At 39.8% G+C, this 25,675-nt stretch overlaps 3 protein-coding genes across 3 annotated transcripts; 2 read left to right on the top strand and 1 right to left on the bottom strand.

Moving 5' to 3' along the window:
* Positions 1-7,483: 7,483 nt before the first annotated feature.
* On the top strand, positions 7,484-10,713 carry LOC127635777 (zinc finger BED domain-containing protein 5-like). Its single transcript, XM_052115996.1, has 3 exons — positions 7,484-7,635; positions 7,742-8,819; positions 10,684-10,713. Exons 1-3 carry the CDS (start codon positions 7,484-7,486, stop codon positions 10,711-10,713), a joined length of 1,260 nt encoding a protein of 419 aa, XP_051971956.1.
* ckmt2a (creatine kinase, mitochondrial 2a (sarcomeric)) lies at positions 10,321-16,470 on the top strand. Its single transcript, XM_052116646.1, has 10 exons — positions 10,321-10,428; positions 11,265-11,455; positions 12,532-12,730; positions 13,501-13,596; positions 13,695-13,916; positions 14,244-14,329; positions 14,910-15,033; positions 15,183-15,317; positions 15,480-15,605; positions 15,691-16,470. Exons 2-10 carry the CDS (start codon positions 11,307-11,309, stop codon positions 15,805-15,807), a joined length of 1,254 nt encoding a protein of 417 aa, XP_051972606.1. The 5' UTR covers positions 10,321-10,428; positions 11,265-11,306; the 3' UTR covers positions 15,808-16,470.
* A 2,655-nt stretch (positions 16,471-19,125) lies between these two features.
* Positions 19,126-24,356, bottom strand: LOC127636215 (ubiquitin-conjugating enzyme E2 L3-like). Its single transcript, XM_052116649.1, has 4 exons — positions 24,305-24,356; positions 22,444-22,539; positions 20,113-20,299; positions 19,126-19,877 (listed from the first exon to the last, which is right to left on the bottom strand). Exons 1-4 carry the CDS (start codon positions 24,332-24,334, stop codon positions 19,723-19,725), a joined length of 468 nt encoding a protein of 155 aa, XP_051972609.1. The 5' UTR covers positions 24,335-24,356; the 3' UTR covers positions 19,126-19,722.
* Positions 24,357-25,675: the final 1,319 nt, after the last annotated feature.

The raw sequence follows: 25,675 nt of genomic DNA, 5'->3' as shown, positions 1-25,675 counted from the left end.
TCCGATTGATTGGGACATCTGGAAAATCGATAGTCCGGAGAAGAAAAGGTGAACGCTACCATGAGTCCTGTGTTGTGCCAACAGTGAAGCATCCAGAGGCCATCCATGTGTGGGGTTGCTTTTCATCACAGGGAGTGGGCCCTCTCACAATTCTGCCCAAAAACACTGCCATGAATAAACAATGGTATCAAAACGTCCCGCACGAGCAACTTCTCCCAACGATCCAGGAGCAATTTGGTGATGATCCGTGCATTTTCCAGCATGATGGAGCACCATGTCACAAGGCAAGAGTGATAATGAAGTGGCTTGGACATCATTACATTGACATTTTGGATCCGTGGCCAGGCAACTCCCCGGATCTTAATCCCATAGAGAACCTGTGGTCAATCCTCAAAAGGCGAGTGGACAAGCAGAAGCCACATTGTGATCAACTCCAAGCTCTAATAAGGCAAGAATGGATCTCCATCAGTCAGGATTTGGCCCAGAAGCTGATATCCAGCATGCCAGAGCGAATTGCAGAGGTTATGAAGAACAAGGGTCAACATTGTACATTTTGACTCTTTGCATATATTGAAAGTTTTTGCCAATAGAAGCCTTTAAAACTCATGAAATGTTTACCATAGAAACATGTGAAAAACTTTGCAAAACACAAAATGTATGTCACTGCTAATACTTTTGGCCACGGCTATATGTACCATTTTAATAATTGTCAAAAGGTATTTCATTTGAGTGTGCAAGCTGACATTTTGGGTTGTATTTGCACTCCCTGGCACACCCGTGGTTATGCCACTGCATGGAAACTGCATTACTCTAGATATGCCTAAACTGTTGTAATCAGTCTGTAACTTGTGAATTGTATGACATATTTAATGCTAGGAACATTAAATGCATAAGTCTCCTATATGCCAAATGGGGAGAAACTCTTATGTGCCACACTGTGTAAGGACAGCTGTGTTTCCTGTCCTTTTTTCATCCTTATCCATCCGCGGTTGTCCTGAAATAGTCTCTCCCTGTTGCATGTGGAAGGAACCGTCATCAGGTGGATTGGAAGGTGAGATGGCGTAGTTTCAGTCCACTTGAGCAATGCCATCTCCATGACAACCAGTGAAATAAAGAAACTGTGCGTATGTGTCTTGTGTCTTGCACACAGGTTTGACCACAGTCACCGTTAACTTGCACTTCATGGATTGCCACTGACTGAGTGGATTTTGTCACATGGTTAACTTGATTTTTCCACCAAGAAATAATCTCAAACTAGTCTCAAAAATGGATATAAATATCATTTTGGATGTTTAGTGGGATTGACATGGGTAGGACAGTTACCAGGTGTTCTGGTGTCCACCGAGATCGCTTTTGTCACGTTGGAAAATAAAGTAGATTAATGTAAATAAAAGGACGGCACATATTTAAACATCTAAAATACATGCAGAATAAATGGCAATTTCTGAGGACTGTTAAATCTTTTTAAGCTTAATCAAGTAGATCAACTGTGTCCCCAAAAATGCTTCAAGCAAAAGTACAACTTCAATAGACATTTGCATTCCTGCTGATTGCTCATTAACTTTGCAGGTTAGCCTATATGGTGATTTAATAATAATTAGTCATTTATATGCCTAAAAGTTACAAGACCACCTCCCTATAAAGGACCCTTCATATAATTATACTCTATATGCTACTTACATAAAATGAAAGTATTCTCAGTTGATGTCATTAAAAAGCACCTATAGACACACGTATGTCTATATATTGTTTTTCTTACTCCATTGGCATCCAACTGCATCCAAACTCTAATTTTACCCACAAATCCTCAAGTTTTCATATCAGTCTTTATTTCAGTGCTCTATACCTTTTATAGACACATGGCTGCATAACATATGACTGTTCACCACGAACCTGCATCATCACAGTGGACAGTCTAATTGTTTAGTGATTGCCATGGCAACTATTCAGGAACACTATGTGCAACTTTCTTTTCCAGTACACTGAGTGGCATTAATGAATGCTTTATCTGCACTCAGACACTGTCTGCTCACAAATTGATTTTTATGGCAAATGACGTACAAAGACTCGCATGTGAAACATGCAAATAAACAAATGACATGCCACAAGAGGGCACACCATGAGCCATTTTTAACACTTCTATTTTGGGTTGAGGGCGTGATTAAACGGTATTTATTAGTTTTTGATTTATTCCATTATTTAAATTTATTTGAACTTTTCACGGAATTACATTTTTCGTAATAGAATGGAAAAACTTGTTCCCCAATCGCGGAGAGAATATGTGCTTTTGTTGCATTAAAAGGCTGCGTCTCCCGCTCCATTGATTAATCGCAAATGTATGCTCATTTAATTAAAGATTGATTTGTGGGATCATGTGATCATACTCGAAAGGAATATTCCAGGTTCTTTTTGATTACCATGAAGATCCATTTTGACTCGTCCCTCCTTAAAATAAAATAAAGGCAAAAATGGAGGTCACGGTGAGGCACTTACAATGGAAGTCAATGGCGGGGGCCAATTTTTGGAGGGTTTAAAGGCAGAAATGTGAAGCTTATAGTTCTATAAAAGCGTTTACATTCATTCTTCTGTTAAAACTTGTGTATTATTGGAGCTGTAAAGTTGTTTAAATTCACGTTTTAGGGTGTATGACGTTACATCGTCATGGCAACGAATTTGTAAAATTGTCTAATACACCCAGGACGGAGAGGTGCGGCTGTCAGTGAGGTGGTCAATGGGGTGGCCAGGCTTCTGTCCAGGGGGCACGCCCCCCCAGCTCTGCCCCTGATCTCAAGTAATTGTTAATTAAGAGGGTTTACAGTGGAATTCACTGAAATTCAACCTTTAAACAAAAATGTATTAAAAGTGACTAATTATGCCTATTTATTCCCTGATACTGATTAGACATTTTCTAAACTTCCATCATAAACTAAATTCATCAAAACTGATTTTAATTTTGACTTACGGCACCACAAATTGTCCTTCACATTGTTTTGGGATTGGACCATTTTGGGTTTGGTTGATTTATTATAATTAAATGTTGCGTAAAATAGGTTCGTCCATACAGTGCACGTGAATGGTGACCAGAACTCTGAATTTGAATGTCCAAATATCACATAAAGACATCAGATATGTAATACATGCGACTCCTGTGGTTTAATCAATGATTTCTGACGTGATCCAGTCAGTTTTGGTGAGAACAGACCAATACAGCTCCTCCATTGCAGTAGGCATGATCATGATGTCAAGCTCGATTACACTTCCTAGTGCTTGACACATGCGCAGAGTCTTGCCAAGATTTATGGAAAGGGATTTTCATTTTGGTCTGTTCTCACAAAAAACTGATTTGATCACTTCTGAAGACATGGATTAAACCACTGGAGTCGTATGGATTACTTTTATGATGCCTTTTAAGTGATATTTGGTCCTTCAGAGCAGGGGTGGTTCTAGCGACCCCTCAATCTGGGTGGCCGCGGATAAATCTCAGTTGCCTCCGCGTCTGAGACCGTCAAACCGCGTATCTTATCACGTGACTTGTTGAGCGTGTTACCGCGGTGACCTAGCGCGGGTGGAGGCTCCACGCTATTCTACGCGACATCCACACTCAACTCACCACGCGTCCCACAGAGAGTGAGAACCACATTATAGCGACCACGAGGAGGTTACCCCATGTGACTCTACCCTCCCTAGCAACCGGGCCAATTTGGATGCTTAGGAGACTTGACTGGAGTCACTCAGCATGCCCTGGATTCGACCAAATTTGGCCTTTGACCAAAGAACGCGTTCGGTCTGAATGGACCCTTGAGGAACCAGAACCAATAAGGCGGGCCTGGACTATGACATGGCATGGAACAGTCTGGGGCTTGGCTGTGACATAGGGATAGTTGATGACAGATGACAGAATTGTAATTTTTGTGTGACCCATCCCTTTAAGAATTCTACATGGAATGACCTCTGTTGTGATTGGTGAACCTCTTTTCATGTCCGGCACGTTGCTGAATACGGAGTAGGTGTTAATATGTAAATGAGCAGGTTATTTTCGTTCAAGCATGCGCTAAGTCTAGGCGCAAGTGGGTTTGGTGAAATCACGTGCGCTACGTGCTAATGGGCTGGGTCACTGGCACGAAACATATGACTTCCCCCACCCACTCCTGCAAACTGTCCCTCAGTTCTCCTGTGAGCTATAAAGGTGGAGTTTTGGTCGTCCTCTGCGGCCAGCAGCCCCACATCCATGTACAACCCCGTCATCTCCTTGCCTCCCGCCACCTGCACCAAAGCTACGCTGGACTTCAGCCGTGGTCCCAGCTCACCCGAACTAGGCCCCTCGACCCCGGAGGAGGGCTGGGAGCTGCCACGTATAGATGCCTTCTGCCGGAAGCTGTGACGGCATATACGGCGAGGTGAGCTTATGGCCAGAAACATACTTTATGCATGTATGAGTATGCAGATGGTTGAACATGCTTAACGTGCGTTCTTGCTTTACTGTGGTGGGAACAAACCTCAGAACTCCAGGGTAGTGATAGTTACCTGCAAAAGTCTGTGCCATTAAACTGGATGTGTTTTTATTCAGGTAAGTTGCTGTAAATAAATAGATTTTAACTGACTTGCTCAGCCATATTCTCTTCAAACTGTTACTCCGCCATGACATTAATCTCACTGTAGAAACGGACCGTTCATACTAATGTCACTATAGCTATAATGTCACAGTTCATAAATCTAATTGGACCGTTACACTCAGAGGGCAGTTTTTAACTGTCAGTATAGGTCATTGGTTTCTGTTGCGGTTTGAAATGGTGAATGCTCCGGCAGTTAGAGAACGTTTAGTCTCAAAATACTTAACCCACTCGACTGGATGGAGAGAAGCTCTTCTGGAAGCCAATTGCCATGATAGGATGAGCTTCACTTGATCCTCAGAAGAATATATGACCTCTCATTAAACATGGATGGCACTTGTGGAGGTATTTAGATGTTCAGATCTGATTAGACCGTCTAAGAGGCTTGAATTCAATCCACTTTCTCTTTTAATCTGCTTGTTTTGAGCTGTTCATCAAACCAGATATAAACAGTAGATAGGATGGACAGATGTATGGATGGATGGATGGATCGATAGACAGACAGACTGATGGACAGACAGATGATAGAGCACAAGTAGATAGATGGATGGATTGATTGATAGAGCAAAGATAGCCAGATAGACAGACAGATGTATGTACAGATGGATGGATAGAGCACAGACAGATGGATGCATGGATGGAAGGATAGACAGACAGACAGACGGACGGACAGATGATAGAGCACAAATGTATGGATGGATGGAGCAAAGAGACGGACAGACATACAGATGGATGGACAGACAGATGATAGAGCACAAGTGGATGGACGGAGCAAAGAGAGAGACAGACGGACAGACAGACAGATGGATATAGCATAAGTAGCTAGATAGATGGATGGACATATGGATAGAGCACAAGTGGATGGACGGAGCAAAGAGAGAGAGAGACAGACGGACGGACGGACTGACAGACAGATGATAGAGCACAAGTGGATGGATGGAGCAAAGAGACAGACAGACGGACAGACAGACAGATGGATATAGCATAAGTAGCTAGATAGATGGACGGACATATGGATAGAGCACAAGTGGATGGACGGAGCAAAGAGAGAGACAGACGGACAGACGGACTGACAGACAGATGATAGAGCACAAGTGGATGGATGGAGCAAAGAGACAGACAGACGGACAGATGGATAGAGCACAAGTAGATAGATAGATAGATAGATGTCCTTTTCTGCATATCGTGGCGCTGTTTTGTGGTCCGTTCTGCATAACGCTGCTGCTCATTTTAGCTTATCGCGCGCGGCCCATTCGGCCCGCTTCGCGGATGACACACCGGACCCTTTGGTTCTCCGATGGCCAGTCCACCCCTGATCGGCCCCAAAGTGCGTTGGCCCACCGGGAAAATGCCTGGTGTGCCAGATTACCAGTCCAGCCCTGTACACACCCAAAACCTAAGTAAGCATATGAGCCTGCTTGTGAACGAGACTAATACAGAATAGAGGAATACAATCAAGCTTAATTTGAAAGTAGAGGAGGCTGGTGGAATCAAACTCCACGAAACTCCTCAAAACTGGACCAAGTGATTGATTCAAGTGTCAAACAGTCTAAAAACCTGTAGATGTAATATTTTTCCTTTTTTCTCCATTTTTCTCTCAGGTAAAACAGTTCCTTCTCAACAAAACAATTGTAATGGATGAAGATACACTTTATGAATTATCTCTGAAAATTGAGCCAAGACTCCGTCCTGCCAACTAAAAATGATGATAATGTTTACACCGGACTCAACTGCAAAGTTAGATAGCAAGACACATTTTATATCAAATAATATGAGACTGTTTGTGGGAATACATACAATAAAATTATAATGATGATGGAAATACCATCCAACAACTTATCCTTCTATCTTTTTAACATATTTCCATTTTAGTATCTTTTCTGTTTAGAGCGTGGGAAGATTTGTCCTTGAAATGACCACTATTTGAAATATTTAGGATATTATGGTTTTTATGCTGTAAACTCAGGTTTAAATGCGCCTTTTTGTAAATCTTATGTACAGTTGCAATATTCCATAGTACGTATTTATAGAATGATATAATTGAATGTCAATTTTTGGTAGTTTTTGGAAATGTTTTCACCTGAATGCAAAAGATCAGTTCTGTTTTCAGAGGTTTTACGTACAATTGTATGTTACGTCCCAATGGACGTTCAAAGGGGCTGATGACAACCTACCCCAATAATCCCTCCATTTTAAAATGGCCAATGAAGTGTTTGGGACAAAAATCTGTTAATGTGAATGACAATCATGACAATACCTCCATCTACTGGGTTTACCTCAGTGGTTCTCAAATAGTGGGGCGCGCCCCCCTGAGGGGGCTCGGAGCGATGCCAGGGGGGGCGCGTGTGACCCCAGGGAACATGCTTTTTTTGCAACGAAGAAGAACACACAGCACAGAGCAGGAGATATGAAGTGCAGATAACAAACCCGTGAGACACCATGGAAAAATATTTAACGGGGATGAAAAGAAAGGCGGAGAAAGACGGAGATAATGAGACAAACGTAAGTCTCCCGAGAGCTAAGACGAGGAAATATGACGAAGCGTATGTAGCGCTTGGCTTCACTGTGAATACGGTGGGAGACGAGGAAAGACCGGTATGTTTACTGTGTCTAAAAATGTTGGCAGCGGACAGCATGAAGCCAAATAAATTAAGGCGTCACTTAAAGACATTACACCCCAATCACGCTGATAAGCCGCTTGAGTTTTTTCAGCTAAAACGTGCCGAATATTGTCAACAATCGTCCCGCTTTGTGAATGCTACTTCAGCAAACCAGCGAGCACTGTTAGCGTCATATAAGGTGGCGTACCAAATTGCTCAGTGCAAAAACCCCACTCCATAGCAGAGGAGCTGATACTGCCTGCAGCATTAGACATGGTCTCTGTCATGCTGGATGACGCAAGTGCTGCAAAAATAAAAACTATCCCTCTGTCCAATGACACTGTCGCCAGACGTATAAATGACATTGCTAACGATCTTAAAGAACAGCTGGTAGATAAACTCAAAGACAAACGTTTTGCCTTACAGTTCGATGAAGCAACTGACAGCAACAAAGACTGTTTGTTTATTGCTTATGTGCGTTTTGACATGACAAACTCCTGTGTGAGGATCTACTTTTTGTAAATATGTCAGAGACAGAGCCACAGCTGAAGAGCTATTCAAAATGCTGGACTGCTTCCTGACTGAGAATGGGCTAAAGTGGGAGAACTGCATTGGTGTTTGCAGTGATGGTGCACAGACCATGGCAGGGATGAGAAAAGGACTTCGGGCTCTTATCAAGAAGGAATCACCTAATGCTGAGTGGACACACTGTGTTATACACAGAGAAGCACTGGCATCAAGGCACCTTTCCTCTGAATTAAGTGAGGTTATGACTGACATTGTAGGTGTAGTAAATTTTATAAAGACCAGACCACTGAAAACAAGAGTCTTCTCTGCTATCTGTGAGGAGATGGGAGCTGAACATCAAGCTCTGCTGTTTCACAGTGAAGCAAGGTGGCTGTCACGAGGAAAAGTCTTGTCCCGAGTTTTTGAGCTCAGAGAGCAGATAAGAATGTTTTTGGAGCAGGAGAACAAGTATGACCTCGCAGAAAAATTTAGTGGTGAGAACTTCCTGGCAAAACTGGCCTACCTGAGTGACATATTTGGAAAGTTAAATGAACTAAATTTACAGCTTCAAGGGAAAGATAAACACCTCCCTCAGGTCACAGACAAGATCAGCTCTTTCACTCGAAAGCTTGCAATGTGGGGCAGGCGACTCGATGAAGGAAATACTGATTCATTCGAGAACCTGCATGAATTTGTTGACACTACTGACTATGATGCCACCTCAGTGATTCCACATATCAAGGAGCATATTTCATCACTGATGGGATTCTTTAAAAAGTACTTCCCTGAAAACAGTTCCCAATATGATTGGGTGAGAGATCCTTTCAATGCACCAGCTCCAACTGGTTTCAGCTCTGCAGAGGAGGACCAGTTCATTGAAATGACGTCTGACTCCACATTGAGACTGAGGTTCACATCACAGACACTGAGTGAATTCTGGCTGACTGTAGAGAGGCAGTATCCACTCTTAGGGCAGAGGGCCATGGGCATTCTTCTTCCTTTTGCAACATCTTATCTTTGTGAGATTGGCTTCTCTGCTGTTGCTGCACTGAAGACCAAGTACAGGTCCAAGCTAAACATTGAGCAGGAGCTGAGAGTTGCAGTATCATGCTTCAAACCCCGCTCGAAAAGCTGTGCACTGCAAAACGTGCTCATAGTAGCCATTAATCCTGACTTCCTCATTTTGATAAAAAGAAAAAATCAGCACAAATTGTTTTATTCATTTTTTGTTTTATAGGTCAAAGTGTTTTATATATTGTGCTCCTGAGTTAATGTTGCTGATCAATTTGAATTTATTATTATTTATTGATTATATAAAAAAAAAATTAGTATCAAATGGTCAAAAAATGTTTACAGTTTAAATAAGGAGTAATTTCAGGCAAATTGATGCACTTTAAGTCTTTCCTGTTACAGAATAAAAAACAATGTTAATAATGTTATTCTTTGTTGTAAGTTGATCTATATTTCTTTTTTTATGTTAATAAGGATACAATGTTATGCAGAGGTGTACTTCTAACAATTTTATAGACAAATGATACTATTTACAGTCGCGGCGGAGAGTTGGGGGGCGCGAAATGTTTACTTCTTCCTAGGGGGGGCGTAACAGAAAATAATTGAGAAGCACTGGTTTACCTTGACTGTCAAATGATATCTGCTGAGATGAGCTTAACCATTATAAGACATTATTTTACTTTATTTATTTGTAAATACAAGGTTTTTTTTCAACCTTAAGTGAATGTTTTAAACAAGTATGTACTGTTATCTTAGCAGGTCAGCTGCATTTTGCATTAAAACTGCATTTGCTCATTTAGCATGGTTATGTTTGTAGAAATATTTCACATTCTTTGGCATGTGTTTGCATGAATCTGCATTAAATATAATCTGTGTTATGTGTGTGTGTGTGTGTGTGTGTGTTTAAACAGGAATTAATTCCCAGTTTACATCTTTTGGATGTTTACAGAAAAGATACTGCCTATCAAAGTGTCACCGTATACCTGTTTATCTCTTTATCTATCCGTCTATTCTTTCTGTCTGTCTATCTGGTCGGTATATCAGCCAGTCAGACTCTCTGTATATCCTGTCTGTCTGTCTATTTCTTTCTGTCTGTCTGTCTATCTATCTGGTCTGTATATCTGTCTGTTGTCTATCCTGTCAGTCTGCGGTCTATCCTTTGTCTATCCATCTATCTGGTCTGTATATCAGCCAGTCAGACTCTCTGTATATCCTGTCTGTCTGTCTATCTATCTGGTCTGTATATCTGTCTGTTGTCTATCCTGTCAGTCTGACGGTCTATTCTTTGTCTATCCATCTATCTGGTCTGTCTATCAGCCAGTCAGACTCTCTGTATAATCCTGTCTGTCTGTCTGTTTCTTTATATCTGTCGGTCTGATTGTATGGCACTCTGGCTATCCAGTCATCTGGCTAGTGTAAATGAGGTAGGTGGAGGTACATAAACCAAGACAGTAGATGGTAAGATTAAGTTTTAAAGAGCTGACTGTACTTAAGACCAGTGCGTGCAGTACAGAATGCTGGACTGTGGTAGCAGGTCTCAAGGGCAAGCTGGAAGACAGACATGGGTTATGACCTGCCACTTGAACGGAAGAGGATTGGCCATCAGGCTGGCTTCTAATCCCATATCCAGGGAGGTGCCAGCTTTGCTCAGACTGTGTGCCTACTGACACAAACTACTTGTACCTGCGGACACTCTACAGGTAATACTCTCTTCTCTTATCCGTCATGTTCAAACAAAATCTATGGTCTGAGCTTGAATGTAGATATTTATTCTGAGGGCACAAGTCGAAGTAAATGGAAAAGGATCTTTATCTGCAACATTGGAAACACTGTGTGTGTATATATGTAGAGAAATCTATATAGATTTTAACACAAATAATTTGTAGGAATTTCTGCGATGTCTCTCAGAACCACCTGCTTAAAAGTATCACAGAATGTCCATATTCTTTATGTAGATCTGGGTTCAGGCTGCCAGAGTGCACTAGTACCCGTGTGCACTTGTGCCCGGTTCAAAATGTTGAGCAAGAGGCCTTCGGGTAGACTGGTGCCAGTTGGGGCTTAATTCCAAACACTTTATATAGACTACGAGTCTATTAATAACACTTTAATTTTCATAGAAAACTGTTCAGAGCCACAGTCACACCGGCATAAGGTTTGCCATCATCAAGGATGTAACAAAATGGTCAAGAATGTAAACATTTAAGAATCTACCACTGATCGACCAATTCTTCATTTGGGGGGGGGGCTTGTCCTCCTCGATTCTATTCTTGAGAACTGAGGGATTCTAAACCACAATCCATCATTTGAAAGTGGAGTTGACACATGAGTTGTCTACTTATACTTTAGAAAATTCAATTTTAATGACAGAGAACTGAGTTTGGACACTGGTGATATAGTTAACGAATGAATGTCTTAATAAGGTGATCTGCCATCTTAAATCAGGCGCCACTTGTCAGCTTAGGGGCCCATCTGTCAATTCTAAATGAAAGTGATATTCAAATAAGTCTGTGAAAACCCTCCCACCTTCTTCTACCAGTGCTGACCCCAACTGGATTTTGTAACCAGAAACGGTGTGAAGATGGCAAGCACATTCACCAAGATGTTGTCGGGCCGTACCACTGGCTTACTCATTGCAAGTCTAGGAGCTGGCGCCATGGCGACCGGTTACTTGATGAGTGACAGTGCCACTATCTCTGCAGAGCAGAGGAGGAAACTCTACCCTCCCAGGTACCCACCAGAATGATACAATTAATTATATCCTATAGATAGTCCATGCAATATTGTATCTACTCATTGTTTAATAAATGTCTAGAGACTCTCACTTGCTTTACAATTTCAAATGATGTAACTTAGTAATAATGTCCAGATAAAACATGAAGAGCTAATAATTTGTTTTGCATTCATCAAATGTACCAAGAATGGTGCAATACCACTTATTTTCCATCTGGGTTAACTTAAACCTGTTATATGATGATGAAGTGTCACATGGTAACTGAGTGAAAGGTAAAGGGGTAAGAACATGAAACTTAAGTAGCTAATGTCCTGTCCTGCACAGCTCCACTTTTACACTTCCTCACGCTGATAGATGCCAAAGATCAGATCAGATCAGCAGTCCAAGATTTAAGCTCCTTGACGGAGCTGACTGCGAAGTGCTACATTCCCTGTTTTTTATGGTTACATTCTCCTAAATACACACCAAATCCCCAACTTTATATATCTAATTACATCTCTCAGAGTCTTAACTACAGTTGGTCTTTGACCCTGACAGCGATTAAATTAGTTGAAGTCACCAAGTTGCTGTGCTGTTGGTTGCTAGTTGGTATTCCTAATGTACTGCAGAATATGTAAATGAAGAGGACCTCTGCTAAACTTTGTCACTTTGCCAAAACCCTCTGTCTATCCTGTCCCCTCAAATTGCCAACTCTCGTTAAAAAATGAATGATTCTGGACACTTTTTTGTGTGTGTGTGAACACCCCTTAAGGTTGATCCAACACCAAAATCTAAAAATTAACCACACACTTTCTGATCATCCAGTCTCTGTTCAAAGTCAATGACGTCTCTGCCCATAATTGTAGTGGATGAGTTGTAATGTCTAATTGCAGTAGCCACAAATTACCTTCTGTAGAGCTCCCTGTTGCACCAAGGTTGGATCAGCCTAGAGTTGAATGTGCTCCTCATTCCAACAAGCAGGAAATGGAGGACAATTTGGACATGATTCTCCTCTTGTCCACCAACTCCAAAGGTTCTAACCTACAGTAATAACAGAACCTGACTGGGGATGTAATACTGTGTTTCCCAACAGTGCTGACTTCCCTGACCTTCGCCAGCACAACAACTGTATGGCCAGTGCACTAACACCTGCCATCTATGCCAAGCTGAGGGACAAGATCACCCCAAACAACTGGACTCTTGACCAGTGCATCCAAACTGGTGTGGACAACCCTGGTCATCCCTTCATCAAAACAGTGGGGATGGTTGCTGGTGATGAGGAGAGCTATGAGGTACAGCAATATAATCAAACTATGTAAATACATTTTTCATTTGACAAAATTAAATGTTCAGCTTTCTCTTCTTCAAGATAGTTGTTTCTGTCCCCAATTGAAAAGTTGTCCATAGCTGGTTATCAACATACATTTAGCACTTTTCCACCATCAGGCAGAACAAGTCTGAACACGGTGAGGCATAGTTCCAGTACCATTTCCACTTGAACATTGTTTGATTACAAACTGATCGCCACCTGGAATTAGTTATCATGCTCAGGACAGAGAACCATGATGGTGGAATGCCTGTAGTGACGTGGTGACTCATGATTGGTCACTTGCCCAGTCACTCCATTCTAATACTACTTTCGCAGCACCACAGAAGAAAAATAAACTATAATCATGCCAGCAAACCCAGATCGGTATGCAACGGCACGGTTCCCCAATGAGAGCCGTTCAGCATGATGGTGAAAAGTGCCTATTGTGCTTTGGATGTTGGTGCCCATCAAGTAATGCTGGTGATACCACTGGGCTTCTTAACTAGCTTTGCAAGCAAAAGTCCCTAAGTCAACCAGTTTCACAGGTAAACAGCATGACTACTTTGGTCCACAAAGCTACACCAGCACCTGATCAGCGTTAATCAACATTAACCAGCTTGGACCAGTATGGAAATTCATGTTGGTCTTAGGTGGTCTTTTTAGTAGGGTCTGGTTTTGCCTCAGCATTATTCGAGAAAATATCAAAAGAAAATCATTAGGCGATGCCTTTTATTTTGTAATATGACATTGCAGGTGTTTGCTGAACTCTTTGATCCAGTAATCAAGAACAGACACAATGGCTATGACCCAAAAACCATGAAGCATCCTACTGACCTTGATGCCTCCAAGGTAAACGTCTGTTTGTTTCTTGATCTTACCTTTTAGAGTAAGAGTTTCTGAAAGTTCTACTTGATTACATGTAACATTTCCTGCTTGATCTATCACAGATCACATCAGGCATGTTTGACGAGCGCTACGTTCTGTCCTCCCGTGTGCGCACTGGCCGCAGCATCCGTGGCCTTAGTCTGCCCCCTGCCTGCAGCCGCTCTGAGCGTCGTGAGGTGGAGAGGGTGGTGATCCAAGCCTTGTCTGGACTGAAGGGAGATCTGTCTGGACGTTACTACAGCCTCACTGAATTGGCTGAACATGAGCAGCAGAGACTTATCAATGTGAGTTGCTTCTAGTTCTTTCATATCAGGATAATTAATTTCTAGACCAGGGGTGTCAAACTTTGCTTCTGGAGTGCCACCGTTCAGCTGAGTTTAGCTCCTACACTAATCAAACACATCTGAACCGGCTAATCAAGGTCTTCAGGATTACTTAATGCAGCCAGTTTTGTTGGAGCAAGGTTTGAAACTAAAATCTGCAGGATAATGGCCCTCCAGTAGCAGAGTCTGACACCCCTGTTTAAGACCATGACAGGGCTCTGGGATAAAGATTTGTCAAATAATGACATGAGGATGCTTAACTCTCCATTTCATGCTGGCGCGGCTTAGGAGCATTTTCTCTTTGACAAGCCTGTGTCTCCACTGCTCACTTCAGCTGGGATGGCCAGGGACTGGCCTGATGCTCGTGGGATCTGGTAAGGCTAGAGGGAAAGGGAACATACTACGACTCTTATACACATCACCAGTCCTCACTCTTTAGTTCCAGACCCATCCTCATATCTTTGTAGTGTTTTATAAATTGCTTTGTTCCAACCTTCTGGTCTTCCAACCTTCTTCTGCAATCCTCCACCATTCTTCCACCTACTTCTGTCTTCATTTCTTTCTCTCTTAGGACCACTTCCTCTTTGACAAACCTGTGTCCACCTTGTTGACATGTGCATTTATGGGCCGTGACTGGCCAGATGCAAGAGGCATCTGGTATGGTTCTAGGAAGTTGTTAGCATGACTTGATCAACATTTGTGTAGCTAACAAGAACATTTAAAAAATGTAGCTCATGTTCTCACATAAAGAACTGGGTAAATGAATGTTAGCCTGAATGCATGACATATGATACTAAAACAAGATACTAATATGTTGACTTCATAAAGAGAAAAGGACTTGCTGACATGCTGGCATGGGTGACAATACAAAAATGATTATCCAGGCTTATTGTTACTACATAACATGGGAATGGGCTTTTAGCAAGAAACCTTTAACATGCAATCATTTTCAAGGCACAACAACGAGAAGACCTTCTTAATATGGGTCAATGAAGAAGACCACACCCGTGTCATCTCCATGGAGAAGGGTGGCAATATGAAGAGAGTGTTTGAGAGGTTCTGCCGAGGACTCAAACAGGTAACACACCTGTCCATTAACCAAGCAACACCCAAACTGCTGAATGGTCATAAAAATGTTTCCATTCACTTGATTGTCTTATTTATAAAGGATAAGTTGTACTGTAAAGTTGATTTAATTAACCTGTTGGCCATCTCTCTGTTTGACAGGTGGAACAACTTATTCAGGAGAGAGGCTGGGAGTTCATGTGGAATGAACGTCTTGGCTACATCCTGACTTGCCCATCCAACCTGGGTACCGGTCTCAGGGCTGGAGTACATGTCCGCTTGCCAAAGCTCAGCAAGGTAACCGCAATTAGCCCTCTCTTTTCATGAAAGCTTTGAGAAAGACATTTACCTTAGGTAAAATAATGAAGCAACAGACAGCAATGCCACCAATGATCCTGATGTATCTAAAGTGTGTAAGGGATGTTGAAATGGATGTTTAATCCAAATAATTGCCTGTAGGACCCTCGATTTGGCAAGATCCTGGATAACTTGCGGTTGCAGAAGCGTGGCACTGGCGGAGTTGACACGGCAGCTGTGGGCGACACCTTTGACATCTCAAACCTTGACCGCCTAGGCAAATCTGAGGTTGGTCATTCAAAGACCTTCATTTTCAGAATCTTCTCTGCATGCAATTTTCAGACTCTGGTGTGAGCCTGCTTTTCTTTACTAGGTGGAACTGGTGCAGTTGGTAATTGATGGTGTCAACTACCTTATCGAGTGTGAGAAGAGATTGGAGAAGGGCCAGGATTTTAAGATCCCTGCACCCATCCAACAGTTCAGGAAGTGAGCAATGCACCTCTGATAAAGGCCGGACCCAGTACAACAAAGATAACCATGGGCACTCCTTCCACCAATCCCAAAAACAGAAGGTCTTATACATGTACCAAGCTCAATAAAATGAACCCTTAAACTATAAATGTTTATTCATTCATTCATTGACTGCTCAAAATCCAAAATTATTGAAGTAGACTTGCATGCAATTTTGTTCAAGTACTCACTTTATATTTCTGTCAGAAGCATTCTACTCCTTGAAGGTATTTACCAGCAGGGTACCACTAACAGTAGTGACACAGCTACTGTCCATCTCAGAGAGTAATGGGTTCATTGTAACAAAAGTGAGCCAAGCTTCTAGTGGCAGGACACACATCAAACCAAGACTGTCTTGTTTCAAATGTCTTACTAACTCCAACCCTGTGAGACTTTCTTCCATGGAATACAAAAGGAGATCTTAGGCAAGCTGTTAGTCTTAGTTATCCTTCATTTCCACTGCATCTTTTGGTGGTTGAGGCTGTTAGTCCCTAACACTATGCAAGTACAGAATTTTCATTTAACCTTTAGGAGTTTGAACTTCACTGTTTGTTTCACAATCATCAGTCAGTTAAAATTACAATCTTGTTAAATAAAAATGCTAATCTTTGTAAACACTGTATTATTAAAAGCACTTTTGTTTACCAAGCAGAAACATTTAGTTGCTTTTTCATTATTCCAGATCTAGTGTTGAAATGTCTATTTTGACAGAACCCCCTTTTTCCATGATGGTTTAAACTGTAATTAAATTACCTTAATGCCAGACACTGGCCTCCAATCGTTAGACCGTCTAATCCAGAAGGGCTAATTTATCCATTTAGAGCTGCTTAGTGCCGTATCTCATGCTAATCTTAGTTCTATACTTAATAAGGAAGTGGGTTAGGGCTGGGGCTACAGGAACCAGAAGGGTAAAAGACTGTAGAATCGGTGGATACCAGCAGCATTGTAAAGTGTGGGCGGATTTGTCACTGTATTGGATGCATAAGACACTGAAATAGAATATAGACGGGCATTTTTAGGATTGATGGGCACAAGAACTCAGGTACTCAGACATGGCACCAATGATCGATCATGAAAACGATGATCGATGGTGATCATGCATGACATGACTTTTCACTTAATTCAAAATTTAGTGACAATTACATGACAACTAAACACAAACATGTAAAAGAGGGAGCTTATTTTAAATTTAAATGTAAGAACTTTGACTCGTTAATGGATATTATTTAATAAAATTGAATGTTTGTCACTGACTGTAAACCTCCCTGCCCTGGGTGCCGACATGTTTGTGTAACACACACCTGCATCTCGACAAAATGGGAGTTGTAGATTCCCGTATGAGTTTCCAAGTTAGAAGTCCGACATAATGTGTCATTACGTTGAACTTTCCCCAGTAGAAAGGTGGAAATTCCAGCTCTCAGAGATGAATTGGGCACTTCATGAATCATCACAGCAACAACAATACGGAGCATCGCGGCTTTCCCCACAGGAGCGAACACTTAGGGAGACACACACACACACACAAACACACACCAGGCGTGTGGCAGTGGACTCAACATGCTGAAGCAGCACATATACAGCAGGTGAGTGTTTCAAACAGCGTCTTCAAAACTGAACTTCAATTTAACACGCATGTTAAAAACGCGATGGTTATGGCGTCTCCTGTTATGCCAACCGCGATATGAAAATGCATGGTTCAGACGGTCACTAAAAAACTGGTGCATGTTTACTAAGATAACTATGGTAACCTGAAGGAAGTGCATTGTGCACATTCTTTCACTGAGTTGGGCAGCAAATCTTCACATAATGACAATATGATGCATTATATTTTGATTATGCAATCTTTTTTTACATATTGTAACAGATTCTTTTATAACAGCCTATAATAATGACTAGACGATACACTGGAACAACAAGACGCAACGCAGCAGCCATTGACGTTTGTCAGACATGTTATTATATATAGTTATGTACATGTCATTGCCCCTCGAGTACACGACAAGTACTTAGTCCGAGTAGTCAAAATGGCCAAAATGCCCATCCCTAATTTTGAGAGGTTGTACATTCACCCAAAACTCATATGGACACATACCATGGTAATACCATAATGTACTTTAGATTACCATGTAAATGTCATTGTACATAATTATGGTAATCATTGAGTACCATGGTATCAAAGAATGAAATCTGACACTAAAGCACTACTTTTGTAAGAGACTACAAAACAAAATGGCAACACTGTTTAAGATGGGCAAAGGCAACAGCAAACTGTTAACTGTGTAATAATACTTCCATTTGGCCTTTTTAAACACCCTTTTTGTCCAGACAGAGAAGTTTGTTTGAACTAGAATACTGTAACTTTTATAAAGTGTGTGAAGCTAATAATGCTAAGGATAATCAGACATGCAACCAGTGTTCATCAAAACACGATAGTTAATGTTACTTCAGTAAAATCATAATAATTTAATATGGGATCTCTTTAAAGTTTAAGAGGCTTAAAAAAAAAAAAAATTATGACGACAGAGTGGCTTACCAAGTTAACACCGCTGTATTGTAGTAAGTAGGCTATTTAGGGCACTTTGGAGGAAACTAGGGTCATCGTGTTAATTTTCTTTAAGGGTAATAAACCATATAGAAAATCCATGAATTCTTACATTTACCATGAAAATCGTCAAAACGACATTTTATCAAGATGTCGTCGTCCTCACAGATTTGGCGGTACATTTGAGGGAGCGTCTTCCAAAATCAAATGCGTCACACGCCCCCTATCGACCGTGATGCTGAAATGCATCATCTTTATATACGCAGGCTATGATTTTGGATAGTTATGAGAGTGCACAGGGTAATTTTAGAGTTGAACAAAAACACCACTGTATTACATTAAATAATTACTGTCTCAACACCTAAACCTAAAATAATAAATAAAAACAAATCCAGTATTTTGGCTCCCTAGAACCCTTACAAAAAGTTCTGTGGTTGTACCAGGATACAGTGATGTTATAAGATGACATGATCCTGAATGATTACTTAATACCATGGCATTTCCTGTAAATTGTAGGCCTACTTCAAGGATGTGTCAAGACTATTTTACGATGCCATTTTCAGGTGTGATCTAGTACTACCCCACAGATAGTCAACTGTTCTTTTGTTGCCTTGAGCTTTGAATCGTACATGCATTGTGTTTATAATTGGTTTCAAGTCAGAATTTTAAAAAGACAATCTTACCCATGATATTTACTTGCAAAGTGTATAAAAGTATCACCATTTAAAATGTATATAAATTAACACAAACTCATATTTGCTTTCCCTTTTATGACATCATAAACATTATATTGGTGACAGTGACTAAGCAGTGATTTAATGAGTAACAAACTGAGATTATTAAGAACATAAAACCTTATCCCAGAGAAAACAGTGTAGCCTAAGCAAACAGCATAACAAAAAAACAAACAGATGAAATATAAAAGAAATATTTGCCACACACCTTTAGAACCTTGATGTATTGTGTTTCTATACGATGAACTATTGGATTTTGCTTTGTGTCATAAATGTGAAAGTGAAAGGACTTAACATTATACTCTGTAGTATCGCACAACAGACTGCATGACCTGAACACATCTCTGTGCAATTTTAGAAGAAATTAAAAGAAACAACCTTCCAACCCCTTAGCCCCGCCCCATATTGCACCACTTTTTTTATTTTTTTAAGTTCTCATTTACACACATTGCACCAGCCAATCAACACCCAGAAGTCTTTCTACCGAAGGGACACTGGGCTCCAGAGGCTCAATGCGGTATGAACGAGAGGGCAAGCTGGCTGGCGGGGACTCAGAATGGGGGAGACGGTTTTAGAGGAGTGGGCAAAGGAGAAACACGGGCGACACGCCCATGTGATATCAGTCCACTGGCAGCTTCTCGCCATGTTTCTTTGTAAACTCTTCTGCGTTCTTGAAGAATCTTTTACGGTCTTTTGAATATTCCTCTGCGAGGTCCGACCTCAATGGGTGCTCTGGTTGGGGGTCGTTGACGAGGGCGATGAGTGACCTGATTACTGTTTAGAGGTGGGGGGAAAAAAGAAAAGAAAAAGTGTTACGAATAGTTCACGTAAAAATAAAAACTCTTAAATTGCATTTTTTCCATGCAATGAAAGTGAGTGTTGACTGATACTAAACATTCTGCCAAAGCATTCCAAGGGTGAAAGAAAAGTAATATGGGTTTTGAACAGCATGAGGGTGAGTAAATTATGACGGAATGATTTCTTTAATATGTCAGAAGAAGTGCTGTACCTTGGTCCGTTTTGGTTGCAGGTTTCCAGTTCTCAGTACTTATGACAGGCAGGCACACTTGACCCTTCTCATCAATGTTTGGGTGATAGATCTTTGTCTTAAATGTGATCTTCGGAGGTTTAAATGGGTATTCTGCAGGGAATATTATCTCGATCCGGAATGCACCTTTATCGTATGGAGGGTTGTCCTGAAAATAAACAAAATGGTGTATGCAGATCTAAGGGTCATTGACAAATAATATCATCCAAGTTAATTTCTGTGATTAACCTAACCCTAACTTTTCAAAAGTAAAATCTCCCGAAAGAGACCCAGCGTGTGTGCGCGATAAGACTGAAGGACATCTCCATTCAGCAAGCTGCAGACAGGTATACTAACTGAACAAGAGCCAGAGAAATTAATAGTTTAGCATTCAATGTTTTATATCTGTATGTGTAGGGTCTGACAATGCATTGGCAATGTACAGTGCTGTGAAAAAGTATTTGCTCCCATCATGATTTCTTCTGTTTTTGTATTTATCTCATACTAAGTTGTTTCAAAAATTCAAACAAAATCGAACATAAAACAAAGGCAAGCACAAAATACAGTTTTTAAATGATAACATTATTTAAGCAAAAAAGTTATCCAATACCAACTCGTTATTTTTCACTGTGTGAAAAAGTATTTGCCCCTTAATCTATGAAACTGCATTCATAAAGGGGTTCAGCTGGACTAGACTCACCCAGGCCTGATCACTGCCAGCCCTGTTCAATCACATCAACACCTAAATACAACTTTTCAGCAGCATGAGGTTGGCTAAAAGGTCGCACCCTGCAGCACACTATGCCAAGGGTGAAAGAAATTCCAGAAATGATGGGGGAAAAAGGTGATTGAAAAACATCAGTCTATTTCAAAGGCTCTGGGACTCCAAAGAACCACAGTGAGAGCCATTATCTATTAGTAATTGTTTTGTGTGATTTAAAACATATTTTTTTATAAATTTTTCAATTTATTAGACCAAGAAATAAGCATCATGTCACTGAACCCTAAATGGTTTTTGCCTCACAACAAATAACACACACAGCTGAAGTCAGAAATTTACATACACTTTGTTTGAAGTCATTAAAACACATTTTTTAACCACTCCACAGATTTTATATTAGCAAACTATAGTTTTGGCAAGTCGTTTAGGACATCAACTTTGTGCATGACTTTGAGTCATTTTACAATAATTGTTTACAGACCGATTGTTTCACTTTTAATTGACTATATCACAATTTCAGTGGGTCAGAAGTTTACATACACTACGTTAACTGTGCCTTTAAGCAGCTTGGAAAATTCCAGAAAATTATGTCAAGCCTTTAGGCAGTTAGCCAATTAGCTTCTGATAGGAAGTGTACTGAATTGGAGGTGTACTTATGGAAGTATTTTAAGGCCTAACTTCAAACTTGACATCATGGGGAAAAAAAAGAAGAGAAAAACAGCAAAGACCTCAGAAAAAGAATTGTGGACCTCCACAAGTCTGGGAACAATTTCCAAATGCCTGAAGGTACCACGTTCATCTGTACAAACAACAGTACGCAAGTATAAACACCATGGGACCACACAGTCATCATACCACTCAGGAAGGAGATGCATTTTGTCTCCTAGAGATGAACGTAGTTTGGTGTGAAAAGTGCAAATCAATCCCAGAACAACAGCAAAGGACCTTGTGAAGATGCTGGAGGAAACAGGTAGACGAGTATCTATATCCACAGCAAAACAAGTCCTATATTGACATCACCTGAAAGGATGCTCAGCAAGGAAGAAGCCACTGCTCCATTACCACCATAAAAATGCCAGACTACAGTTTGCAAGTGCACATGGGGACAAAGATCTTACTATTGGGGAAAATGTCCTCTGGTCTGATGAAACAAAAATGTAACTGTTTGGCCATAATGACCATTGATATGTTCAGTGTATGTAAACGTCAGACCCACTAGGAATGTGATGAAAGAAATAAAAGCTGAAATAAATCATTATCTCTACTATTATTCTGACATTTCACATACTTAAAATAAAGTAGTGATCCTAACTGACCTAAGACGGGGAATATTTTCTACGATTAAATGTCAGGAATTGTGAAAAACTGAGTTTAAATAAATATATTTGTCTAAAGTGTATGTAAACTTCTGACTTTAACTGTATATACACCCTGAGAGCTTTTCTGATTGGCTAAAAAAGGGTTTTATATCAAGGCATCTATTTTAGTGATATCTGTCATGCTATTTGTGCTAAAAAAAATATATATATATATATATATATATCTTACTCAACCTTTAATCCTACTTGCATTTAATGAGTATGCATACTTACAGGAACGATGAGGCCTTGCCAAGTCAGAATGTTCGCCTCATCCACCTGAATGTTGCGGAAATTTTTCATTCCAGACCTGCGAATTTCATCAAGTTCCTGAAAAACACAGAACATGAACATCCTGTCAAGAAACCTGACACTTTTTGACCAATAAAAGAGTTGAAGCTGAGTGACTCCAGACAGGTCTCCTAAGCAACCAAATTGGCCCGGTTGCTAGGGAGGGTAGAGTCACATGGGGTAACCTCCACGTGGTCGCTATAATGTGGTTCGCTCTCTGTGTGGCGAGTTGTGCGTGGATGCCACGGAAAATAGCGCGAAGCCTCCACACGCGCACTACGTCTCTGCGGTAACGCACGCAACAAGCCATGTGATAAGCTGCACGGATTGACGGTCTCAGACGTGGAGGCAACTGAGATTCGTCCTCCGCCAGTCACTACGCCACCACGAGGATTTATGGTGCGTTCACATACAACGTGAAGAACATTTTTGCCTCGCATTGCTAGCACGAGTTTAACCGCTGGATTAAAAATGTGTGTTTAAACTCACATTCGCGCGAGTAAAGCGAACCCTCGTGTATTCCCCCTTCTCTTCCGGAAAAGGACAGGAGGCGGGGCTTCTATGACTTGGTTCATAGTAAAGTACAGCCAATAGCTGGAATCACGTAGACGCGCATATTTTCAGAATTTACCAGGTAGTCAACTTCCTCGCTCACTTTTCTCCAAGCGATGTCTTTTTTCGTCCAGTCTTTGTACATGTATGACGTTGTGTCATACAATTCCGGGTGCCCCCACACAGCTACAACAATTTTTTCATCTATTTTTTTTCTGCTACTATGTCAGTACATCAGTGACATCTGGATAATCTCAATGCGCGACAACGCAAGTTGAAAAAAAGCGAATTAAGCGATTTCGCATCTATTCGCATCTTTACATTGACTTTGTATGTAAGCGCGCCGCACGAAACACTCGCTTTGCATTGTATGTGAACGCACCTTTAGAGCGCATTGGGAATTCCAAATTGGGGAGAAAATAAATATATAAAAGGGTTGAAAAATACAAATACTTTCATTTTTACAATAGTCATTACAAGTGCACAAATTCCAGTACACCAACACAAAATAGCAATACACAACTCGTTATATTTACAATGTATAAATTAAAGAATTTACATCCAAAAAAAATTAAAAGAGGAAATTCAGGCAAAAATCTTAAAAGAATGTCTTAAACAGTTGTCAAGCCCAATAGTCTAAAATATAACAAGTAATCACACAAAATTGAAAGAATTGATGTATTTTTCATAGTGTATCATAAATGTAAACACTAGAACACAAATGTAATCAACTTTAAACTCTTTAAACAAAGACAACAGACATACTTCCTGGTTGTGATTTCGTCACATGACTAATAATAATAATAATACCACAATGTACCGTAAATATGATGATCACACAGGCACCTCCATCTGTTATATTAAGCTATTTATGAATCATTAATCTATAAAATGATTATTATATTAGCATTTTTTTTAACTAGTTTCGGTCTCATCTATTAAACTTACATCATCTGTTAAGGGTAACACTCGTTCAAAAGTTTATTTTGAAAACAATATGATGAATTAGACCCATTAAGAACACGGTTTAATTTATTTTTCTGCTTTATTTGAGTGTTTATTTTAATTTCATGTGGACACTTGAACTACAGCTAAGCTAGTTAGCTTCTTCCTCATAATTCTGTTCACATTTCACACGAGACAGATTTAAAGTTTCGGCTTTACGACCGACAGTGACATTTATGTTTAAGAAGGTAATACGAGTAAAATCTTTATACAATAACGGTCAAATCAGATTTTTAGCGGTATTTACCTTGTGCAACCGCCTGCTCGCCGCCATCATGGACTTGTTGTTCTATCTCACTGAATTCACTTCAAATCAAATCTGATAAATTATGAGATTATTTAACATAAAATATAAAGTCAAACTATTGAATGGTGGATATTATAAACGTCATGTTTAATAGTCTCATTTCAACCATTATTCAGAAATAAATATGTAAATAAGGCACATTTATGGGTAAACGATTTAAAATATCTATAGTTATTAATATTGGGTGTATAAATAATTTAAATGTTGTTTTTGTTGCCGTTATTGTACTTGAAATGTATTTACATTTTATTTAATCTAGTAGTTTCCACTCAGACGTAATTTGAAATCTTGTATTTTTCAATTCCATGTTTGTTGTACAGTAGGCAAATAAATAAATAATAATAATAATTATTATTATTATTATTGATAATCATATATGATCATATTTATTATATTATTAATAAAAATAGTTCCTTATATTTATTATTGTTTGTATTATTGTTGTTAATTATTATAATGATAATTTATAGTTTTATTATTATTATTATTGGTGTTATTATTATTATTTTAAATGGTGAAAAGGTACAGTCTCAATTGTGATTGGTGTATAGTGACCAGTGTTGGGTGTAATGCATTAACTACTGTAATTAATTACTTCTTCATTGATAAAAGTAAAGTAAGAGATTACTTTTCAGAAATTTAATTACAGTTACTTCTGATGTAATTGCATTAAATACTGTATTGACTATAGAAGAATTCTAAATAAAACAAAAGTTAATTTAAAATTCAAATGTAGCATCTAACATTAAAATATGTGTTCTATTGTAACACCGCCCCCTTAAATTTGCCCAGTTCATGAATAATTTATTTGATTTTATATGATTTATTTGAAAGAGTTTAATGTCCATCCTTGTATTTTTCATCTGGTCGAGGTTGATCGGGGTTTTAGAAAGTAATTAGTAATAATAATGCAATTACTTTTCAGTCAGAGTAATTGGTACAGTAATCTAATTACACTGTATAAGATGTAATTAGTAGTTAGTACTTAATTACTTTTTAGAGTAACTTACTCAACACTGATAGTGATTGACAGCCTGTTTGAAAGTGATTTACATCCAGAGATATTGATATTCACATACAGTATATCAATATACATTATACAGCATTGACAAGAATAACTAAGGGGTTGAATAGGTTGCTACAGAGATATCATCAAGACTGACACACACACAACAGAACTGCTTTCTGGTTTCCTATAATTATTTTATATTACAGAATCAGAATGAGCTTTATTGCCAAGTATGCAATGGCAGAAGAGGATATGTTGGATAATATAAATAGACTAAAAAATTGTACGCATACATTTATGTC

This window comes from Xyrauchen texanus, chromosome 43, assembly GCF_025860055.1.
Source record: "Xyrauchen texanus isolate HMW12.3.18 chromosome 43, RBS_HiC_50CHRs, whole genome shotgun sequence".
In the NCBI taxonomy this organism is placed as follows: domain Eukaryota; kingdom Metazoa; phylum Chordata; class Actinopteri; order Cypriniformes; family Catostomidae; genus Xyrauchen; species Xyrauchen texanus.
The sequence above is the reverse complement of the archived record's forward strand: the minus strand, read 5'-3'. Positions and strand labels throughout refer to the sequence as shown.